The 16,059-nt window shown below is 51.3% G+C and overlaps 1 protein-coding gene across 1 annotated transcript in view; it reads right to left on the bottom strand.

Moving 5' to 3' along the window:
* The window catches only part of LOC143172173 (COUP transcription factor 1-like), a 30,619-nt gene extending 14,909 nt beyond the window's left edge, over positions 1-15,710 (bottom strand). Inside the window, 2 exon segments of the mRNA XM_076361426.1 lie at positions 15,271-15,661; positions 15,663-15,710. Coding sequence (XP_076217541.1) covers positions 15,271-15,661; positions 15,663-15,710 — 439 coding nt within the window.
* Between the last annotated feature and the right edge of the window lie 349 nt (positions 15,711-16,059).

Here is a 16,059-nt window from a genome sequence, read left to right as displayed (position 1 = left end):
AGGAAATAGTCCAAATCCTGCTGAAGGCCGGTTTTGCCATAAAACAAAGTAAGGTCAAGGGACCTGCACAGGAGATCCAGTTTTTAGGAATAAAATGGCAAGATGGACGTCGTCAGATCCCAATGGATGTGATCAACAAAATAACAGCCATGTCTCCACCAACTAGCAAAAAGGAAACACAAGCTTTCTTAGGCGTCGTGGGTTTTTGGAGAATGCACATTCCAAATTACAGTCTGATTGTAAACCCTCTCTATCAAGTGACCCGGAAGAAGAACGATTTCAAATGGGGCCCTGAGCAACGACAAGCTTTTGAACAAATTAAACGGGAGATAGTTCATGCAGTAGCCCTGGGGCCAGTCCGGGCAGGGCAAGAGGTAAAAAATGTGCTCTATACCGCAGCCGGGGAGAATGGCCCTACCTGGAGCCTCTGGCAGAAAGCACCAGGGGAGACTCGAGGTCGACCCCTAGGGTTTTGGAGTCGGGGATACAGAGGATCCGAGGCCCGCTATACTCCAACTGAAAAAGAGATATTAGCAGCATATGAAGGGGTTCGAGCTGCTTCAGAAGTGATCGGCACTGAAGCACAGCTCCTCCTGGCACCCCGACTGCCGGTGCTAGGCTGGATGTTCAGAGGGAGGGTCCCCTGTACACATCATGCAACTGATGCTACATGGAGTAAGTGGGTCGCACTGATCACACAACGGGCTCGAATAGGAAACCCCAGTCGCCCAGGAATCCTGGAAGTGATCATGGATTGGCCAGAGGGCAAAGATTTTGGAATATTGCCAGAGGAGGAGGTAACGCGTGCTGAAGAGGCCCCAATGTATAATGAACTACCAGAAAATGAGAAGCAATATGCCCTGTTCACTGATGGGTCCTGTCGTCTTGTGGGAAAGCATCGGAGGTGGAAAGCTGCTGTATGGAGTCCTATGCGACAAGTTGTAGAAACTGCTGAAGGAGAAGGTGAATCGAGCCAATTTGCAGAAGTAAAGGCCATCCAGCTGGCTTTAGACATTGCTGACCGAGAAAAGTGGCCAGTGCTCTCTCTCTAGACTGACTCATGGATGGTGGCAAATGCCCTGTGGGGGTGGCTGCAGCAATGGAAGCGGAGCAACTGGCAGCGCAGAGGCAAACCCATCTGGGCTGCCGCATTGTGGCAAGATATTGCTGCCCGGGTGGAGAACCTGGTTGTAAAAGTCCGTCACGTAGATGCTCACGTACCCAAGAGTCGGGCCACTGAAGAACATCAAAACAACCAGCAGGTGGATCAGGCTGCTAAGATTGAAGTGGCTCAGGTGGACCTGGACTGGCAACATAAGGGTGAATTATTTCTAGCTCGGTGGGCCCATGACACCTCAGGCCACCAAGGAAGAGATGCAACATATAGATGGGCTCGTGATCGAGGGGTGGACTTGACCATGGACACTATAGCCCAGGTTATCCATGAATGCGAAACATGCGCTGCAATCAAACAAGCCAAGCGGTTAAAGCCTTTTTGGTATGGAGGACGATGGTTGAAATATAAATATGGGGAGGCCTGGCAGATCGATTATATCACACTCCCACAAACCCGCCAAGGCAAGCGCCACGTGCTTACAATGGTGGAGGCAACCACCGGATGGCTGGAAACATATCCCGTGCCCCATGCCACCGCCCGGAACACTATCCTGGGCCTTGAAAAGCAAGTCCTATGGCGACATGGCACCCCAGAAAGAATTGAGTCAGACAATGGGACTCATTTCCGAAACAACCTCATAGACACCTGGGCCAAAGAGCACGGCATTGAGTGGGTGTATCACATCCCCTATCATGCACCAGCCTCTGGGAAAATTGAACGATACAATGGACTGTTAAAGACTACACTGAGAGCAATGGGTGGCGGGACGTTCAAACATTGGGATACGCATTTAGCAAAGGCCACCTGGTTAGTCAACACGAGGGGATCTGCCAATCGAGCAGGCCCTGCCCAGTCAGAACTTTTACGTACTGTAGATGGGAATAAAGTTCCTGTAGTGCACATAAAAAATATGCTGGGGAAGACAGTTTGGGTTATTCCTGCCTCGGGCAGAGGCAAACCCATCTGTGGGACTGCTTTTGCTCAAGGACCTGGGTGCACTTGGTGGATAATGCGGGAGGATGGGGAAGTCCGATGTGTACCTCAAGGGGATTTGATTTTAGGTGAGAATAGCCAATGATCTGAATTATGTGATGTTAAGTACTAATTATAGTTATAATAGTTATACTAATAATACACAGATATACTAATCATACTAATAATATTATATGCCATACTAATGTTATTACAATAAGAATCACCCAGACTAATGAAGAATAACTTCGGTGAAACCAAGCAAAGCACAGTGATGATGGTACCAGAACTGACTTCAACATGGAACAATCCAACACCACATACCATCTCCATTTTTCCTGCCCTGAAAGATTATTATGACAGATGGAGCCCGAAGTCATGGACTAAATGAACTCACCGAACATTTTAGAGGGATGGCCCACAGACGAAGGGAATGATATCTCTGTGTGTGTGTATATATATATATATATATAAAGGGGTGGTGATTAATGAAAATGTACTGGAAAATATGAGACTTGAGCATGACGCAGATGGTATAGAATAAGGGGTGGATATTGTCCTGGTTTCGGCAGGGATAGAGTTAATTTCTTTTCTAGTAGCTGGTACAGTGTTTTGGATTTAGGATGAGAACAAAGTTGATAACGCACCGATGTTTTAGTTGTTGCTAGGTAATGCTTACACTAGCCAAGGACTTTTCAGCTTCCCATGTTCTACCGACTGAGAAGGCTGAAGGTGCACAAGAAGCTGGGAGGGGGCACAGCCAAACTGGCCAAAGGGACATTCCATACCATGTGACGTCATGCTCAGTACATAAACTGGGGAAAGCTGGCCGGGGGGGCCGCTGCTCGGGGACTGGCTGGGCATCGGTCGGCGGGTGGTGAGCAATTGTATTGTGCATCACTTGCTTTGTGTATTATTATTATTATTATTATCATATTATTATTATTATCATTTTATTTCAATTATTAAACTGTTTTTATCTCAACCCACGAGTTTTTCTAACTTGTGCTCTTCCAATTCTCTCCCCCATCCCACCGGGTGGGGGGGAGTGAGCGAGCGGCTGCGTGGTGCTTAGTTGCCGACTGAAGTTAAACCACGACACATGCCATGTAAACAAAGGTAACTTAAGGAAACGATACGGCTACTCAGGCTTATTTCTACACACACACTCTTGCACACAAATAATTAATCTTTCCGGCATGCCATATTTTCTCAACTTTCTCTTTTATTCGAATTTAGCAGAGCACGTCCGTTCCCCACCGAGCCCTTCAAGTCTCCCGGGTTGGAAGTTTTTCCTGCCCTCCAGCCCATCTCTCCCTCTTTAATCTTTTTTTAAACTTGGAAGTTATTTAGTTATTTTTCAATTAACTGCAAGCATAATTGTAAGTTTGTTTGCTTATTTTCCCACATCTACCGACAGCCCCTGAAGCTACCAATGAAGTCGTCATATTTTCAAGGTCTTTCCAATCTGGAGCAGCTCCATTCCTTTTGTGTGTGTCAAAACCAGTTAAGGCGCTAGTAATCCCCATTCCGCAAAACTGCCTGTTTCGCTGATGTGACTCTAAGACACCTTTAACAACAGTCCCTGGATAAACTTTAACTGTAAGCCGAGAAATATATTTCGAGGAGAAAAGAGGGCAGGAAATCTTCCTATGCGAAAATGAGCTCTAATGCATAGAAAACCACAGCAACTCTTGAAAAGGAGAAGAAAAACAAATAAATAAAGAAGCACGTGGAAATGTTCAGGAGCCCACTGCCAGATGCAGACTACAAATTCTGCTAAAATGAGAAGGATCGGTAAACAGGTTATAAATTGCAATTTGTATGTAAGCTTTAAGGAGAGGATGGAGTTTGAATAAATAAAATGAGCAGCGTGCTAAAAATGGCTCAGTCACAAACTTTCCTCCATGCATGGAGTGAAAACAAGGCCAAATCTCATACAGAAGTACACCCCAGGGCACTGGGAAGCACAGGTGTCCTGGTTTCGGCAGGGATAGAGTTAATTTCCTTTCTATTGTTACGGTTTTGTCTAAAGTTGGTAAGCAATTTAAGAATATCATCCAGAGATCTGCCCCAAGGCTGAATAATTATGAGTGGCAGGGTGTGTGGGACAAGATGGGCAAGTACCTAGGCCAATGGGCACCCCCAGTGTTTTGGAACTTCACCCCTGAGCAAGTGCAGAATCCTGAAAAGTTAGTAGAATATTTGGACAAAGTATGCTGTCACCCTGGCAACTCCAGAGAGATGCAGATCATTGCAACGTGCTGGTAGCACGTGTTGGTAGGCCCATGCCTACCAAGCCCTGTTCAACACCATTCAGTACCCTCAAAGGGAAGAGAAGGTCTCTGGCTCTGACAGTAAAACGACACGCCCTGCGGCCACTCAGACCCGGGCAACACGCCCTGCGGCCACTCCGACCCCAGCGACATGCCGTGCAGCCACTCAGACCACGGCGACAGGCCCTGTGGCCACTCAGACCCCGGCGACATGCTCTGCAGCCACTCCAACCCCGGCGACATGCACTGCGGCCACTCAGACCCCGGCGACATGCACTGTGCCCACTCCAACCCCGGCGACAGGCCCTGTGGCCACTCAGACCCCAGCGACATGCACTGTGGCCACTCCAACCCCGGCGACATGCACTGCGGCCACTCCAACCCCGGCGACACGCCCTGTGGCTGAACCAAAGAACCAGCCTGTGCCAGTATCAGTCACCCCTGTACACAAGAAGAAATTTTGGAAGCGGAAGTCGGCTCGTTTAGTAAGGGAGGAAGAAACTTCTTCTAAAAGGGGGCTGGAGGAAGAAGTGTACGAGACAGATGACCCTAGAGAAGGGCCATCACGAGAACGGGAGGAGGAGAGCCAGCCGCTGATTGGGGAGGAGGAAGAGGAAGAACTCATAAACGAGGCAGTGACCACCCAATCTCTATCCCTGAGTGAGCTGCGAGATATACGAAAAGATTTCAGCTGCCATCCAGGTGAGCATATTGTCACCTGGCTGCTCCGATGCTGGGATAATGGGGCCAGTAGCCTGGAATTAGAGGGTAGGGAAGCCAAGCAGCTGGGATCCCTTTCCAGGGAAGGGGGCATTGACAAAGCGATTGGAAAAGGGACACGAATCCTCAGCCTTTGGAGGCGACTCTTGTCAAGCGTGAAGGAAAGGTATCCCTTCAAGGAAGATGTCATATGTCGCCCAAGCAAGTGGGCCACCATGGAGAAGGGTATCCAGTTCCTGAGAGAATTAGCTGTGCTGGAGGTGATTTATGATGACCTGAACAATGAACAACTATCCAAAGATCCAGACGAAGTCAAGTGCACGCGACCCATGTGGCGGAAGTTTATAAGGAGCTCACCATCGTCATACGCCAATTCATTGGCAGTGATAACCTGGAAAGATGGAGAGGAACAAACAGTGGATGAATTGGCTAGTCAACTCCGGCAATACGAGGAAAGTCTTTCTTCTTCCCTCGTCTCAGCTGTGGAGAAACTGTCCGAAAAACTGTCCCGGGAGATCCAGCAACTCAGAGAGGATAGGTCCTACTCCTCACCTGTACGGACCAGTATCTCGGCTATTAGAAGTAAGCATTCTTTTGCTCGAGAGAGAATATAAAGGGTACACACCACGGGGCACCCTATGGTTTTACCTGCGTGACCACGGAGAGGACATGAGGAAGTGGGATGGGAAACCTACCTCAGCCCTAGGGGCACTGGTACGTGAATTACAAGGGAAAACAATCACAGAAAGAGGTTCTTCCAGGAAAATTGCTGCTCCAGTTTCCAGCGGGCAGTTCCCCAGAGAGAGTAGAAGGGCTGATCTTACTCCTGATCTTAATGAAAAAACTTCTGACTCATACGTACAAGAAATGAGAAATGAGTACTGTGATGAGGATTAGAGGGGCCCTGCCTCCAGCCAGGGGGAGGAGAGGGACAACCGGGTTTACTGGACTGTGTGGATTCGATGGCCTGGCACATCAGACCCACAGGAATATAAGGCTCTAGTGGACACCGGTGCACAGTGTACCCTAACGCCATCAAGCTATAGAGGGGCAGAACCCATCTGTATTTCTGGGGTGATGGGGGGATCCCAACAGCTAACTGTATTGGAAGCCGAAGTGAGTCTAACTGGGAATGGGTGGCAGAAGCACCCCATTGTGACTGGCCCAGATGCTCCGTGCATCCTTGGCATAGACTCCCTCAGGAGAGGGTATTTCAAGGACCCAAAAGGGTACCGGTGGGCTTTTGGTATAGCTGCCTTGGAGATGGAGGAAATTAAACAGCTGTCCACCTTGCCTGGTCTCTCGGAGGACCCCTCTGTTGTGGGGTTGCTGAAGGTCGAAGACCAACAGGTGCCGATCGCTACCACCACGGTGCACCGGCGGCAATATTGCACCAACTGAGACTCCTTGATTCCCATTCATGAGCTGGTTCGTCAACTGGAGAGCCAAGGAGTGATCAGCAAGACTCGCTCACCCTTTAACAGTCCCATATGGCCAGTGCGGAAGTCTAATGGAGAGTGGAGACTAACAGTAGACTATCGTGGCCTAAATGAAGTCACGCCACCCCTGAGTGCTGCTGTGCCAGACATGCTAGAACTTCAATACGAATTGGAGTCAAAGGCAGCCAAGTGGTATGCCACAATTGATATTGCTAATGCGTTTTTCTCAATCCCTTTGACAGCAGAGTGCAGGCCACAGTTTGCTTTCACTTGGAGGGGCGTCCAGTACACCTGGAACCGACTGCCCCAGGGGTGGAAACACAGCCCCACCATTTGCCATGGACTGATCCAGACTGCACTGGAACAGGGTGAGGCTCCAGAACACCTGCAATACATTGATGACATCATCGTGTGGGGCAACACAGCAGGAGAAGTTTTTGAAAAAGGGAAGGAAATAGTCCATATCCTGCTGAAGGCCGGTTTTGCCATAAAACAAAGTAAGGTCAAGGGACCTGCACAGGAGATCCAGTTTTTAGGAATAAAATGGCAAGATGGACGTCGTCAGATCCCAATGGATGTGATCAACAAAATAACAGCCATGTCTCCACCAACTAGCAAAAAGGAAACACAAGCTTTCTTAGGCGTCGTGGGTTTTTGGCGAATGCACATTCCAAATTACAGTCTGATTGTAAACCCTCTCTATCAAGTGACCCAGAAGAAGAACGGTTTCAAATGGGACCCTGAGCAACGACAAGCTTTTGAACAAATTAAACGGGAGATAGTTCATGCAGTAGCCCTGGGGCCAGTCTGGGCAGGGCAAGAGGTAAAAAATGTGCTCTATACCGCAGCCGGGGAGAATGGCCCTACCTGGAGCCTCTGGCAGAAAGCACCAGGGGAGACTCGAGGTCGACCCCTAGGGTTTTGGAGTCGGGGCTACAGAGGATCCGAGGCCCGCTATACTCCAACTGAAAAAGAGATATTGGCAGCATATGAAGGGGTTCGAGCTGCTTCGGAAGAGATCGGCACTGAAGCACAGCTCCTCCTGGCACCCCGACTGCCGGTGCTAGGCTGGATGTTCAGAGGGAGGGTCCCCTGTACACATCATGCAACTGATGCTACGTGGAGTAAGTGGGTCGCACTGATCACACAACTGGCTCGAATAGGAAACCCCAGTCACCCAGGAATCCTGGAAGTGATCATGGATTGGCCAGAGGGCAAAGATTTTGGAATATTGCCAGAGGAGGAGGTAACGCGTGCTGAGGAGGCCCCAATGTATAATGAACTACCAGAAAATGAGAAGCAATATGCCCTGTTCACTGATGGGTCCTGCCGTCTTCTGGGAAAGCATCGGAGGTGGAAAGCTGCTGTATGGAGTCCTATGCGACAAGTTGTAGAAACTGCTGAAGGAGAAGGTGAATCGAGCCCATTTGCAGAAGTAAAGGCCATCCAGCTGGCTTTAGACATTGCTGACCGAGAAAAGTGGCCAGTGCTCTCTCTCTAGACTGACTCATGGATGGTGGCAAATGCCCTGTGGGGGTGGCTGCAGCAATGGAAGCGGAGCAACTGGCAGCGCAGAGGCAAACCCATCTGGGCTGCCGCATTGTGGCAAGATATTGCTGCCCGGGTGGAGAACCTGGTTGTAAAAGTCCGTCACGTAGATGCTCACATACCTGAGAGTCGGGCCACTGAAGAACATCAAAACAACCAGCAGGTGGATCAGGCTGCTAAGATTGAAGTGGCTCAGGTGGATCTGGACTGGCAACAGAAGGGTGAATTATTTCTAGCTCGGTGGGCCCATGACACCTCAGGTCACCAAGGAAGAGATGCAACATACAGATGGGCTCGTGATCGAGGGGTGGACTTGACCATGGACACTATTGCACAGGTTATCCATGAATGCGAAACATGCGCTGCAGTCAAGCAAGCCAAGCGGTTAAAGCCCCTCTGGTATGGAGGACGATGGCTGAAATATCAATATGGGGAGGCCTGGCAGATCGATTATATCACACTCCCACAAACCCGCCAAGGCAAGCGCCACGTGCTTACAATGGTGGAGGCAACCACCGGATGGCTGGAAACATATCCCATGCCCCATGCCACTGCCTGGAACACTCTCCTGGGCCTGGAAAAGCAAGTCCTATGGCGAAATGGCACCCCAGAAAGAATTGAGTCAGACAACGGGACTCATTTCCGAAACAACCTCATAGACACCTGGGCCAAAGAGCACGGCATTGAGTGGGTGTATCACATCCCCTATCATGCACCAGCCTCCGGGAAAATTGAACGATACAATGGACTGTTAAAGACTACGCTGAGAGCAATGGGTGGCGGGACATTCAAACATTGGGATACGCATTTAGCAAAGGCCACCTGGTTAGTCAACACGAGGGGATCTGCCAATCGAGCAGGCCCTGCCCAGTCAGAACTTTTACGTACTGTAGATGGAAATAAAGTCCCTGTAGTGCACATAAAAAATATGCTGGGGAAGACAGTTTGGGTTATTCCTGCCTCGGGCAGAGGCAAACCCATCTGTGGGACTGCTTTTGCTCAAGGACCTGGGTGCACTTGGTGGATAATGCGGAAGGATGGGGAAGTCCGATGTGTACCTCAAGGGGATTTGTTTTTGGGTGAGAATAGCCAATGATCTGAATTATGTGATGTTAAGTACTAATTATAGTTATAATAGTTATACTAATAATACACAGATATACTAATCATACTAATAATATTATATGCCATACTAATGTTATTACAATAAGAATCACCCAGACTAATGAAGAATAACTTCAGTGAAACCAAGCAAAGCACAGTGATGATGGTACCAGAACTGACTTCAACATGAAACAATCCAACACCACATACCATCTCCATTTTTCCTGCCCTGAAAGACTATTATAGCAGATGGAGCCCGAAGTCATGGACTAAATGAACTCACCGAATGTTTTAGAGGGATGGCCCACAGACTAAGGGAATGATACCTCTGTGTGTGTGTGTATATATATATATATAAAAAAAAAAGGGGGTGGTGATTAATGAAAATGTACTGGAAAATATGAGACTTGAGCATGACGCAGATGGTATAGAATAAGGGGTGGATATTGTCCTGGTTTCGGCAGGAATAGAGTTAATTTCCTTTCTAGTAGCTGGTACAGTGTTTTGGATTTAGGATGAGAACAAAGTTGATAACGCACCGATGTTTTAGTTGTTGCTAGGTAATGCTTACACTAGCCAAGGACTTTTTAGTTTTCCATGCTCTACTGACTGAGAAGGCTGGAGGTGCACAAGAAGCTGGGAGGGGGCACAGCCAAACTGGCCAAAGAAACATTCCATACCATGTGACGTCATGCTCAGTACATAAACTGGGGAAAGCTGGCCAGGGGGGCCGCTGCTCAGGGACTGGCTGGGCATCGGTCGGCGGGTGGTGAGCAATTGTACTGTGCATCACTTGTTTTGTGTATTATTATTATTATCATATTATTATTATCATTTTATTTCAATTATTAAACTGTTTTTATCTCAACCCACGACTTTTTCTAACTTGTGCTCTTCCAATTCTCTCCCCCATCCCACCGGGGGTGGGGGGAGTGAGCGAGCGGCTGCGTGGTGCTCAGTTGCCGACTGAGATTAAATCATGACAACAGGGAAGCAGAGATACATTAGAACATTTCCCCCTCTTTTTTTTTTCTTTCCTACTTACACATCTTTCATCTTTCTTTCAGGCTGGGAATAGATCTACCGAGAAGTATTGTGGGTTTAAAAATCATAGAATCATAGAATCATTAAGGTTGGAAAAGACCTCTAAGATCGAGTCCAACCGTCAACCCAACACCACCATGCCCACTAAACCATGTCCCTAAGCGCCTCATCTACATGTCTTTTAAATACCTCCAGGGATGGGGACTCAACCACTTCCCTGGGCAGCCTGTTCCAATGTTTAACCACTCTTTCAGTAAAGAAATTTTTCCTCATGTCCAATCTAAACCTCCCCTGGCACAACTTGAGGCCATTTCCTCTCATCCTATCGCTAGTTACTTGGGAGAAGAGACCGACACCCACCTCGCTACAACCTCCTTTCAGGTAGTTGTAGAGAGCGATGAGGTCTCCCCTCAGCCTCCTTTTCTCCAGGCTAATCAACCCCAGTTCCCTCAGCCGCTCCTCATAAGACTTGTTCTCCAGACCCCTCACCAGCCTCGTTGCCCTTCTCTGGACACACTCCAGCACCTCAACGTCCTTCTTGTAGTGAGGGGCCCAAAACCGAACACAGTATTCGAGGTGCGGCCTCACCAGTGCCGAGTACAGGGGCACGATCACTTCCCTACTCCTGCTGGCCACACTATTTCTGATACAGGCCAGGATGCCATTGGCCTTCTTGGCCACCTGGGCACACTGCCGGCTCATGTTCAGCTGGCTGTCAACCAGCACCCCCAGGTCCTTTTCTGCCAGGCAGCTTACCAGCCACTCTTCCCCAAGCCTGTAGCGCTGCATGGGGTTGTTGTGGCCGAAGTGCAGGACCCGGCACTTGGCCTTGTTGAATCTCATACAGGTGGCCTCGGCCCATCGATCCAGCCTGTCCAGGTCCCTCTGCAGAGCCTTCCTACCCTCGAGCAGATCAACACTCCCGCCCAACCTGGTGTCGTCTGCAAACTTACTGAGGGTGCACTCAATCCCCTCATCCAGATCATTGATAAAGATATTGAACAAGACCGGCCCCAAAACCGAGCCCTGGGGAACACCGCTCGTGACCAGCCGCCAACTGGATTTAACTCCATTCACCACAACTCTCTGGGCCCGGCCGTCCAGCCAGTTTTTGACCCAGCGCAGAGTACACCTGTCTAAGCCGTGAGCCGCCAGTTTCTCTAGGAGAATGCTGTGGGAGACGGTGTCAAAGGCCTTACTGAAGTCCAGGAAGACCACATCCACAGCCTTTCCCTCATCCACTAGGCGGGTCACCTGGTCATAGAAGGAGATCAGGTTGGTCAAGCAGGATCTGCCTTTCATGAACCCGTGCTGGCTGGGCCTGATCCCCTGGTTGTCCCGCACATGCCTTGTGAGCGCCTTCAAGATGAACCGCTCCATAACCTTCCCCGGCACCGAGGTCAGGCTGACAGGCCTGTAGTTCCCCGGATCCTCCTTCTGGCCCTTCTTGTAGATGGGCGTCACATTGGCAAGCCTCCAGTTGTCTGGGACCTCCCCCGTTAACCAGGATTGCTGATAAATGATGGAGAGTGGCTTGGCGAGCTCCTCTGCCAGCTCCCTCAGCACTCTCGGGTGGATCCCATCCGGCCCCATAGACTTGTGAGCATCCAGGTGGCGTAGCAGGTCATTGACTGCTTCCTCTTGGATTATGGGGGGTTCATCCTGCTCGCCGTCCCTGTCTTCCAGCTCGGGGGGCTGAGTACCCTGAGGATAACTGGTCTGACTATTAAAGACTGAGGCAAAGAAGGCATTAAGTACCTCAGCCTTTTCCTCAGCTTGGTGACAATGTTCCCTCCCCCCCCCCCCCGCATACAATAAAGGATGAAGATTCTCCTTGGCTCTCTTCTTGTCATTAATATATTTGTAAAAATATTTTTTGTTGTCTCTAACGACAGCGGCCAGATTGCGTTCTAGCTGGGCTTTTGCCTTTCTCATTTCCTCTCTGCATGACCTAACGAGATCCCTGTACTCTTCTTGAGTCGCCTGCCCCTTCTTCCACAAGCGGTAAACTCTCCTTTTTTTCCTGAGTCCCAGCAAGAGCTCCCCGTTCAGCCAGGCCGGTCGTCTTCCCCGCCCGTTCTTCTTATGGCACATGGGGACAGCCTGCTCCTGCGCCTTTAAGACTTCCTTCTTGAAGAACGTCCAGCCTTCCTGGACCCCTTTGCCCTTCAGGACTGTCTCCCAAGGGACTCTCTCAACCAGCGTCCTGAACAGGCCAAAGTCCGCCCTCCAGAAGTCCATGGTTGCGGTTTTGCTGGCCCCCCTCCTTACTTCTCCAAGAATCGAGAATTCTATCATTTCATGGTCGCTAAGCCCAAGACGGCCTCCGACCACCACATCTCCCACCAGTCCTTCTCTGTTAGTAAACAGCAGGTCGAGCGAGGCACCTCCCCTGGTAGGCTCACTTACCAGCTGTGCCAGGAAGTTGTCTTCCACACACTCCAGGAACCTCCTACACTGTTTCCTCTGTGCCGTGTTGTATTTCCAGCAGACGTCCGGGAAGTTGAAGTCCCCCATGAGAACAAGGGCTAGTGATTGTGGGACTTCTGCCAGCCGCTTGTAGAATGCTTCATCCCGCCTCTTCATCCTGGTTGGGTGGTCTATAACAGACTCCCAGCAGGATATCTGCCTCGTTGGCCTTCCCCCTCATCCTTACCCATAAACACTCGACCTTATCATCATCATCACCATCGTTGAGCTCTAGACAATCGAAACACTCCCTAACATACAGAGCCACCCCACCGCCTCTCCTTCCTCGCCTGTCCCTTCTGAAGAGTTTATAGCCATCCATTGCAGCACTCCAATCGTGGGGGTCACCCCACCATGTTTCTGTGATGGCGACTAAGTCATATCTCTCCCGCTGCACAATGGCTTCCAGCTCCTCCTGTTTGCCACCCATGCTGCATGCATTGGTGTATATGCACTTGAGCTGGGCTATCGATTTCGCCCCCAGCATTGGCATGCCACCCCTAGGCTCATCTCTAGTGAACCTGGTTTTATCCCCTTCCCCCTTTGAACCTAGTTTAAAGCCCTCTCAATGAGCCCTGCCAATTCATGAGCGAGAATCCTTTTCCCCCTGTGAGACAGCTGAACTCCATCTGTCTCCAGCAGGCCCGGTGCCATGTAAACCTCCCCATGATCAAAAAAGCCAAAATTCCTCCGATGGCACCAGCCCCTGAGCCACGTGTTGACCTGGTGTGTTTTCCTGTTCCTTTCAGTATCCTTCCCTGCCACTGTAGGGATAGAGGAAAACACTACCTGTGCTCCCGATCCTTCAACCAGTCGCCCCAGTGCCCTGAAGTCCCTTTTGATCGCTGCAGGACTTTTCTCTGCAACCTCATCACTGCCAGCCTGTATAACCAGCAGCGGGTAGTAATCAGAAGGCCGTACCAAACCAGGGAGCTTCCTAGTGATGTCTCTGACCCAGCCCTCAGGGAGGCAGCAGACTTCCCTGTGGGATGGGTCTGGTCGGCATATTGGGCCCTCTGTTCCCCTCAGAAGGGAATCGCCTATGACAATTACCCTCCTTTTTTTCTTAGCAGAGGCAGTCATAATGCGTGGGGCTGACTGCCTCACCCTAGGCAACCCCCTGGATGGACCTTCATCTACATCCTCATTTGCCTGGCCCTCAAGTTCCAGGGCCCCATATCTGTTGTGTAAGGGCAACTGGGAAGGTGAGGGAGGCCGGGCAGGGGTTCGCCTGGCACCCCAAGCAGGGACCTGTTTCCATTCCCCCCCTGTCACCTAGGTCCCCTCCTTCTGCCTGGTGGCAAGAGGGCAGGGGATCCTCTGCTTCTTGCGGAGCCTCCATCTGCTGCCTTTGCCTCAGGGATGGTAGGGTGTGGCTCCACCAATCTATCTCCCTCTCACACTCCCTGATGCTCCTTACCCTTTCCACTTCCTCCTTCAGCTCTGCCACCAGGCTGAGCAGATCATTCACCTGGTCACACTGCACACAGGTGTTATCTCTGCTGCCCTCCAAGTACAAGTGACAGGCTCAGGCACTCCCTGCAGCCAGAGACCTGGACAGCTGTATGCTTGTGTGAGGGCTCTGTCTGGGTCACCACATTCCTTCTGGCGATGGCTTTCGGCCGAGTGGAAACCATAGCTAGGTCCTCTTCTGAGAGGGCGACGACTACTAGTTGAGCTGGCCTCTAGAGCCAGGAGGGGGGGACTGCGCCTTGCCCGCTCGCCTTCCCTGCACGCCCTGCCTGCGCGAGCTGACGCGCCACGCCCTTCTGACGCGCCACGTATTGTTTGCCTGCCCTGTTCGCCGCGCTCCGGGTCACTCGCGTTCCCTGGGGGCTGCTCTTGTATGTGAGGGGGTTTGGCCGCCGTCCCTCCTGTCCCCGCCCACGCTGAGTCAGAGCTGCCGCTCGTCAGGAGCTCCCTCCTCCGGCTCGGGGAATGGGGGGGCTGGGGCACCCTCTCACTCCCTGCGCTTTTGCCTTCGCGGTTTTTGCCGCGGTTTTGCCGCTTTAGGAAGGGTCCCCCGGCGCGATCCTCCGCTCCGGAGCCCTTCGCCTCGGTGGCTTCTATAAATTATAGGGCGGAGTTGGGGGAGGAAGCCGAATGGAAGCACATCTCGTACAGAGAGGTGTATCTCTCCCCACCCACTCGGTCTCATGTCAACAATAGACAAAACCACATCCACACAGAAGCGCGCGCACACACACACACACGCACAGATAGCAGCTAAACAATAAATATTTAGTGAGCGATCATAATAATAAATTCTCAGCACAATGAGCAGGGAAGGGAAGAGTGTGGCGGTGCTGGGGAAGGGAGTGGGGAGGAGCAGGAGGGCAGTGGGCACAAACCCAAAAGCAAAAGAAAACACCGACCACCAACAACAATAACAACAAACCCTGGTGCAAAGCTGCCAGATGGAGTGCAGGCACAGGGAGAGATTGACATGTACAGTGTAAATATAGAGACCTAGATCGCCACGGAGAGCTGTAAATATATATATATATGCGCGTCTCACACACACACGTATACATCGCCATAGGGAGAGAGAGCGATAGTACAGTAGGGAAGAAATATTCACCTTCCCGCCTTATGCCCACTTTGAGGCACTTCTTGAGGCGGCAGTACTGGCACTGGCTGCGGTGGTGCTGATCGATGGGACAGTTCCTGTTGGCACGGCACGTGTAAGTTAAGTTCCTACGGACGCTCCTCTTGAAGAAACTTTTGCAGCCCTCGCAGGTGAACTGGCCGTAGTGCTTGCTGCTGGATTTATCACCGCACACCACACACTCGATGTGATGCTGGTTCTGGCCCGAGCCCTGCTGGCCCGGGCCCTTGTCTCCGGTCGAGCCCGGCGTGGAGGAGGGTCCCGGCTGGCTGGGAGTGTGCGGGGTGGCCGAGCCTTCTTGCTGCTGGGGCGGCTGCTCTCGGGCCGGCTGCGCTGCGGGGTGGGGGCCGTTTGGGGTGCCCCCCCGCCACGTCTTCCTGCGGATCTCGCCAGCTGCTAACTACCATTGCCATATCTCGGGCCCAAAGACGTGCTGAGGAGCGGCGCGTCTCACTGTGGGCTGCCGGAGAGAGAGACGGGGGGCCGGGGGAAGGCGGGCGGCCGGGCACCGGAGGCGAGCGGGGAGCGAGGGGACAGTGCCTGTCTCCTGACTCTGCCTCGGCTGCCGTCGCCGCCGCTGCCAGCTGGAGCCTCTCCTTCCCTTTTCTTTATTTTCTTTAATTTTTTTCCTCTCCCTATTTTTCTTTTTTTATGGAGGGGGAGGGGGCGATGAAAGATTTTTGGTTTTGCGCCCCTCCCCAAACCCCCGCCTCTCTTTCTCCCCTCTCTCCTCTCTCTCGCCTTTTCTTCCCCCCCCCGCCC

The sequence above is a fragment of the Aptenodytes patagonicus genome, chromosome W, assembly GCF_965638725.1.
Source record: "Aptenodytes patagonicus chromosome W, bAptPat1.pri.cur, whole genome shotgun sequence".
NCBI classification, from domain to species: domain Eukaryota; kingdom Metazoa; phylum Chordata; class Aves; order Sphenisciformes; family Spheniscidae; genus Aptenodytes; species Aptenodytes patagonicus.
This window is presented reverse-complemented; position numbering and strand designations above follow the sequence as displayed.